Source organism: Bison bison, unplaced genomic scaffold (assembly GCF_000754665.1).
Source record: "Bison bison bison isolate TAMUID 2011002044 unplaced genomic scaffold, Bison_UMD1.0 scf7180017864034, whole genome shotgun sequence".
Taxonomy (NCBI): Eukaryota; Metazoa; Chordata; class Mammalia; order Artiodactyla; family Bovidae; genus Bison; species Bison bison.
In genome coordinates, this window is record NW_011494606.1 from 5,560,309 (window position 1) to 5,568,235 (window position 7,927).

At 52.2% G+C, this 7,927-nt stretch overlaps 1 protein-coding gene across 1 annotated transcript in view; it reads left to right on the forward strand.

The window, feature by feature from the left end:
- The first annotated feature begins 833 nt into the window (after nucleotides 1-833).
- LCTL (lactase-like) overlaps nucleotides 834-7,927 on the forward strand; it is a 15,893-nt gene continuing 8,799 nt past the window's right edge. Inside the window, exons 1-8 of the mRNA XM_010834533.1 lie at nucleotides 834-951; nucleotides 1,572-1,735; nucleotides 2,317-2,404; nucleotides 2,901-3,010; nucleotides 4,616-4,744; nucleotides 4,847-4,942; nucleotides 6,305-6,359; nucleotides 6,445-6,606. Coding sequence (XP_010832835.1) covers nucleotides 834-951; nucleotides 1,572-1,735; nucleotides 2,317-2,404; nucleotides 2,901-3,010; nucleotides 4,616-4,744; nucleotides 4,847-4,942; nucleotides 6,305-6,359; nucleotides 6,445-6,606 — 922 coding nt within the window. The remainder of the gene's footprint in view (nucleotides 952-1,571; nucleotides 1,736-2,316; nucleotides 2,405-2,900; nucleotides 3,011-4,615; nucleotides 4,745-4,846; nucleotides 4,943-6,304; nucleotides 6,360-6,444; nucleotides 6,607-7,927) is intronic.

Genomic DNA, 7,927 nt, shown 5'->3' on the forward strand with positions numbered 1-7,927 from the left:
GCTGACTCAGGCCCTGCTGGCCAGCTCAGCATTCCTGCCCTCCCGACTGAATTGGGGCTATTGAAGCTCTTTGTAGGGGGGTTAGGCCACTGGTCACACCCCCAACCCAGAGCCTTCGCTGCACTGAGGGCTCTGCTGTCAGGAAAGGCGGCACACAGGCACTAGGGGGGTCAGTTGGAGAGTGCCCTGGACACCAGCTGCTACTCTGGGGGTGTCTGGGACCGAGGACAATCCAGGTAAGCTGACTAGGCTGGGTCAGAGAGGGGAGTCCAGGGGAAGGGAATTGCCTTGACCCTTAGGACTGAAGACCCTGGGATGGCGACGCTTCTCATGACCCCCGGCTCGGGGAGGGGTCTGTCTCTCTGCATAGGCTGCCTTGTGTACATGGGGTGCTGCAGGGGTTCTGTGGGTTGTTCTGCCTCCCCCATCAGACTAGAGCATCCCTAAGCCAGAGTGGTTTTCCCATTGGGTTGAAGCCATCACAGGGTATAGGTTGGGTCTCCCCCATCAGGCACGGACACAGGGTGGTTTGAAGCCTTGCCCATCAGACCCAGAGCTTCCCAAGCTCAGTCTTTGTCCTCCTGAGTATCTAACTTGAGGATTGTATCTGGAGCCCAGTCTCAGCCTGTGCTGGTGTGTTCCAGCAAAACCACAGAGAACCTGCCCCCCAAAGAGCCAATGCTTCATTAGATCAGTGCCCCCACCCTGTCCCACCTCCTCCTCTCTGGTCTTTGCCCTTAAGCCAGGATCTGCATCCCCTGCGCTGAGTCCTGGCTGCTCGGGCTGACAGCTGTCAGATGTGCTTTTTCAGGTATGGGGGAGGGCCAGGTGCCATGAAGCCAGTGCGGGTTGTTGCTCTTTGCTGGGTCCTACTGCTGGTGTCCAGGCTGGGGGCCACCAGGAAGGAATCCCCAGAAGAGGCCTCCTTCTACTATGGAAACTTCCCACTTGGTATGTCCACCCTCCAGTTGCTCTGTCCGTCTGTCCATCTGTCTGTCAGCTTGCCCACGCTGGCTGACCTGTCCAGGAGTTTCAGTGTTTCAGCTTCCTTATAGGTAGGATGGTGAAAATAACTCCATGTAGTTGTTCTGAAATAAAAGTTCCTAACAGATTTTTTAAATTTTTATTGGAGTGTAGTTGCTTTTCAGTCTTATGTTAGTTTCTGCTGTATAGCAAAATGAATTAGTTGTATGTATACATATATCCCTTCTTTTTTGGATTTCCTTCCCATTTAGGTCACCACAGAGCACTGAGTAGAGCTCCTTGTGCTATACTGAAGTTTCTCATCAGTTATGTGTTTTATATATGGTGTTTACAGTGCCTAACATATGCTTTTTAAGTTACTATACAGACAGTAAATGCCAATCAGAGCTAAAATAGTGCAGATAATGCTTTCAACGCATAATGTCTCTGCCCTCCCCCTGCCACACACGCTCCCACCCCTGCGCCTAGGGAGATAGGGCAGGCTGCCAGGGAGGGGGCTTGTCCTGTGGTCCTGGAGGCACAGGATTCCAGTCCCGGATGGGGAGTGGGAGAGGGCTCAGGGCCCAGCTTGGGGTCTCCCCCTGCAGGCTTCTCCTGGGGTGTGGGCAGTTCCGCCTTCCAGACTGAGGGCGCCTGGGACCAGCATGGCAAAGGGCCCAGCATCTGGGACACCTTCACGCACAGCGGGAAGGGGAATGTGCTCGGGGATGAGACAGCAGACGTGGCCTGCAACAGCTACTACAAGGTCCAAGTGAGTGATGGGTGTGCGTGCGCATGTGTGACTGAGCATCACCTAGCGAGAGCTGGGAGGTGACGTACTGGGGGAGCCCAGGTGACAATGTCAACTAGCTGCTCTGTGAACGCCCTCAACCCTGATGCAGCTGGGCAGGGAGGGGCTGGTAGTGACTGGGGCTTGGGGAGCGGGTGCCAGGATATGGGAAGGTATGTGGATGTAGAAGGAAAAGAAAGCAGGCTCCACCTGAGCCAGGGCCTTAGTCCAAGGGATGGGCAGCTGAAGGGCCGAGGCCTTGACCCCAGGGTCTACCGGCCATCGTGGCCCCTGTATAGGAGTCGGCCCCATGGAGACAGTGGGACCAGCTCATCCTCTCTCCCTCTGCCCAGCACCCACTTCCCTCTCTGGACTGGGGGTCCAGAACCCCGGTGGAATTCTCAGAGCACCCCCATATCCTGTCTTTTACTCTACTCCTGGCATAGGCCCAGGAGGAGGCAGGGGGAGGTGGCATCACCCCCGCTGTGTAGATGGGAGCGTGGCCAGGAGGTGCCCTGGCAGGGCCCGGCTGACCCAGCCCGCACCCACCCGCATGTGCACAGGAGGACGTCGCTCTGCTGAGGGAGCTGCGTGTCAGCCACTACCGCTTCTCCCTGTCCTGGCCCCGGCTCCTGCCCACGGGCGTCCGAGGTGAGCTACGGCCACCCTATACCTGCCCCAGAGTGGCCTCTTTTGGTCACGTTGGCTTGGTGGGGACACCACAAGTCCTGGGTGGGGAGAACAGCCCACAGGCACAGCTTCCCCAGCAGCGTCTCTCACGGGTTCCGAAGGTAGCTGGGCTCAGAAGTCCTCAACCTTTTGTCAGCAGGGACTGGTTTTGTGGAAGAAGAATTTTCCACAGATGGTTTTGTTTTGGGGATGGTTCTGGGATGGTGCACGCACACTACATTTACTGTGCGCTTTCCATTTCTATTACATCAGCTCCATCTCAGATCGTCAGGCATTAGAGCCTCGAGGTTGGGGACCCCTGGCTGGACTCCCAGGAGTAGCTATTCCACCATCTGAGACCCAAGTGCTGGTGGACTGCGTGTGCCTCAGGCCTGCCGAAAGCTCCAGGGTCCCGGCATAGTGCACTGCAGAAGGCCAGCATCCTTTCTCATCACATCCCCTTTTATTTCCCCTTCAGCTGACGGGGTGAACAGGAAGGGAATCCAATTCTACAGTGACTTCATCGATGCCCTTGTGAAGAGCAACATAACCCCCATCGTGACCTTGCACCACTGGGATCTCCCACAGGTGAGGCTGTGCAGGTTCAGAGGCCCAAGGGGAAGCTCCGCTCAGCAGGAGGGAACGTGCTCTGGGCACTTGGGATGGCCAAGGTGGGGGCAAAGCCTGGAGTCTGGGCTCTGGCTCAGGATAGGAAGATGGCAGGAAGTGAAGAAGAAATCTCTCAACTCACCCATGGCAGGGAGGTCACACTGATTTAACTGATGTTTGTAATAAGTGGTAAGGGCAGATTCTGATGTTTCGCAAAACATTTAACCTAGAAGCAACAACTCAAACTTACAAAGAAAGAAGTCTCTTTGAGTAAGAGTTCATGGAATCAACAAGTTTGTTTAGCCTTTCTTTCCCTAGTTTGTTAGAATTAGCACTGTTTGTGCTCGTACATGAGCACCATTGGGACTTTCCTGGCGGTCCAGTGGTTAAGACTCAGTGCTCCCAATGCAGGAGGCACAGGTATGATGACTGGTCAGGGAATCAAGATCCCACATGCCAAAAAATATATAAATTAATAAAAAATTTTACAAAAGATGAGCACCCCCACCCTCCCAAGTGATCTCTGTAAGAACCTCACTGTTAGACATCACCATTCAAGAGTTTTTTGGTTGTTCAACAAGGCTCCTCAGAGCCCAGCTGGCAGAGGAGTCGTTTCTGTACCTTCTCGTGACACACGGTGGTGGGAGGTCAGAGGGCAAGACATTGGCTTCAGGGAGGTGTGATGGAGAAGATGGAGTTCCATCGACACTTTGGTGGGTTGGGCGTGAGGTGGGAGGAAGGCCTCTGAGCTGAGGCTGGGATTGTAGAGCAGGCTTTGGGGAGGTGAACTGGAAACCACCTTCCAACTTCTTCCCTGGTTAATTGCTGTCACTGCCCATTTGGCATTCCCGCAAACCCTCCAAGACGAGTTCAGTAGGCAATCCTGATGGAGCGATGAATCTTGGGGAAATCTTGCATGATGAGCAGATGCCCTTGGGTGGGAGAGAGCCCTTCCCTGAAGGAAGCAGAACTGCTCTCATGACAGAGGCTTCTGGGAGGTTTCTGAGACCTGCATGGCCCTCAAAATTCTAACCAGAGTTCCCACTCCCAGCATTGTGTCTTATTTCTTCTTATAATCAAGATTCTTTTCTCATGATCAGACCTCTTTCCTCTGGCAGTTTTTCTTAAATACTCATTCTATACAGTTCTTTTTAAGCATGAGAATCTCAAACTTTCTCTGCTTCCTCCCTCTTGTTTGTATAAGGTATAATACGTCTCCATATTTCTCTACAGTTAAACACTGCCACTATCTCCCCATCTTTTTTCCTCTCTTTATTGGAGTGTAAGTGCTCTACAAAGCTGTGCTGTGTACGTTTCTGCTGTAAATGAAGTGAATCAGCTATATATATATACACATATGTTCCCTCTCTCTTGGACCGCCCTCCCACCTGACCCATTCCACCCCCTAAATCTTCAAGTTTTAATGCCTGAGACCCTGCATCTTTGCTCCCCTTTCCTCTAAACATCCTCTGTAGCTCCAATCAGCCAAGTTTCTTCCACAGACTTGGCCCATTGACCCCAAAAGTCGTTTCTGGAGACGGACCCCTGGGGCACCTGCTTCTCTCTCCGCCCCTCTGTTTGCAGCTGCTCCAGGCCAAGTACGGCGGGTGGCAGAACGTGAGCATGGCCAACTACTTCAGTGATTATGCCAACCTGTGCTTTGAGGCTTTTGGGGACCGTGTGAAACACTGGGTTACTTTCAGTGATCCTCGGGTAAGCAGACCCCCGCTCCAGGTGGGAAAACCCACTTTCCAGCCAAGAGCGCACCCTGTCACTTCTCACAGGTCCTGTGGTTCTCACTTGCCATCCCTGCAGACAATGGCAGAAGAGGGCTACGAGACGGGCCACCACGCACCTGGCCTGAAGCTCCAGGGCACGGGGCTGTACAAGGCGGCACATCACGTCATTAAGGTGAGGTGGGTCCTTCTGGGAGTGAAGGCCAGGGTCAAAGTGGAGCGGTGAGCACCAGTGACAGCTAAGCCTGCCCCGGGGGCCCGAGTCTGAGCCCAGTCCTCTGCCGCCTCCACCTTTGCAACTGTGCACCATTTCCTTCCCTTCCATCTGTGAGCATCTACAAGGGAGGGTCCCATCCAGCGCTCTGCTGGACACTGCGACCAGATGCCAGGATGGCTCCCTAGAGCTGGCAATCTGGCCAAGGGGCTGGAGCACATGAGTGTGAAAACTTGTCACCTACAGGTCTAAACTGCCTTGTGGGGCATGGTGACAGGAGGAAAGGGGGATGACAGTGAGCTAGGGGAGAAAATCTTCAGTGCATGAGCAGAAGTAAGAGGAGGTTGGTGAAGGACAGCAGTAGGAAGGGGTTAGGAGTGCTTGTCTGATAGCACGGACTTCAAAGGATCTGGAGTTTTTGGAGGAGGAAGGAGAAATCATTTGGAAGCAACAACAAAGAGCAAGGCAGACACTCTCCTAAGGTATGTGGGGTGTGAGGGGAAAACAATGGCATCTGCTGGAAAGAGCTGCAGTGGCTGCAGTGGTCTGTAGGGGCAGCCAGGCTCAGTTAGGGCAAAAACAAAGGAGGACACAGAGGACAGGCTGAATTATAAACCACCAGAAAGGCCTGAGAAGCGGGGAAAGAAGTGGGTCCCATTCCAGGACATATATGATGATGATTGGGGAATGGATGCCAGGCATGATGGGGTGGCCCCCAGTGGTCTCTCAACAGAAGGTGGACAATCTGATCAAGCGGGCAGGCAAGGGACCACTGGGGACACACTGGACCCTCAAATCCATGTCAGCAAGAGAACTTTCTCATTCTTTCCCTACTTAGCTTAGGATTTCTTTAACTGTGAATATTTAAAGGGCAGAGCTCTGAAGACATCAGCGGGTCCCTGGGGGAGAATGTGGAGAGAAGGCTGGTTGGCACATTTTGCATTCTATTTCTCAAGACTGTTTCAGATGCTTGGTGTTCCCCTAATTCCCTGAGCACGTGTGCTGAAAGCAATGCCTAGTGACAGCGTAGGACAACCAGGGACAAAATAGACACGTGAGCAAAAATCTTAGAAACAATAAATAACATGAAGCGGTGGCTTACGTGTCCATGCCAGATTTAGACCAAGTTTCCTCTGTAGTACAAAGAAAATGGAAGTCAGAGGAAGGGAGACTATGGATTGGGCTAATCACTGCTGGACTCATGAAAAGGATAAAACTTAAAGTGATCTCCAGAGTTAGAAAGGAGAGAAAGCCCCCCTTGGGTTGTAAGGGAGGAGAGAAATGGAGCAGGTGGGCACCCCGACGGACTCCTCTCTCTTCCAGGCCCACGCCCAGGCCTGGCATGCCTACAACGACACGTGGCGCAGCCAGCAGCAAGGTGAGTTCCGCGCCGAGGGCCCCGAGGACACAGTGACCAGGGAGCGGTGTCATTCTGCCTGCCACCCCCTTCTCTTTCTTTTAAGGTCTGGTGGGGATCTCATTAAACTGCGACTGGGGGGAGCCTGTGGACCTTAGTAACCCCAAGGACATAGAGGCTGCCGAGAGATACCTACAGTTCTGCCTGGGCTGGTTTGCCAACCCCATTTACGCTGGAGACTACCCCCAAGTCATGAAGGACCATATCGGTGAGCCATGTCACCTTTTCAGGCTCCAGGTAGCACAGCAACAGTACGGAGCTCGAGCGAGAGGATGGAAAGTCAGGGGGAGAGAAGGATACGCGGGGTGGTTTGGGTGAAGCACTCAAGGGATAACCCAGCCCCCAAAGAACTGAGATCTGGTTATTTGACCTGGAAGGGTGAGGGACATCCAAACAGGTTTCTGACCTGGAAAACGAGACTATCAGAATCCAGGGGGAAAGCAGCTGCAATTCTCGAAGCAGCTCTCTTCTGTGCTCCGTTGTCCTGTCTCCTCCTCCCCACTCCACTCCACCCAGATGCAGCCAAGTAGGGGTGAGGAGTCAAAGACATGGCATTGGGTGGGCTCAGTCCTCTCGCTGGTTCTTTTTATCCTTTGAGGAATACTTTCCAAGTTCTGGTGTCCACAGCGTCAGAGAAGAGAATAAAGACAATGCTATAATTTCAGTGTTAACTGCCACTTCATAGAAAACTGCAAATGAAATGGATTGAAAAGTAGAGGATTTATCATCTTACCTGAGATCCAGAAAAGGGTGATCCACAAGTAGTTAACTCAGCATTCTGGGATGTCTTTGGGAACCCAGATTCATCTCTCCACTCTGGCACTTTTAGCTAATTCATCGTCTACTTTCCAAGGCCACAAGGTGGCTACAGGAGCTCCAGGCACCACATCTTTGTACATCAACACTCTGAAGCAGAAAAAAAGGGAATAGTACTATCATCTGTTTTTAAGAACAAAGAAAATCTTCCTAAGAAACAGCTTCTACTTCCAGCTGACTTCCCTTTGAGCCTCAGTTCAGTTCAGTTCAGTTCAGTTGCTCAGTCGTGTCTGACTCTTTGCAACCCCATGGACTGCGGCACGCCAGGCCTCCCTGTCCATCATCACTCCCGGAGTCCATTCAAACTCATGTCCACTGAGTCGGTGATGCCATCCAACCATCTCATCCTCTGTCGTCCCCTTCTCCTCCTGCCTTCAATCTTTCCCAGCATCAGGGTCTTTTCAAATGAGTCAGTTCTTTGCATCAGGTGGCCAAATTATTGGAGTTTCAGCTTCAATATCAGTCCTTCCAATGAATATTCAGGACTGGTTTCCTTTAGGATGGACTGGTTGGATCTCCTTGCAATCCAAGGGACTCTCAAGAGTCTTCTCCAACACCACAGTTCAAAAGCATCAATTCTTTGGTGCTCAGCTTTCTTAATAGTTCAAATCTCATATACATATATGACTACTGGAAAAACCATAGCCTTGACTAGACGGACCTTTGTTGGCAAAGTAATGTCTCTGCTTTTTAATATGCTATCTAGGTTGGTC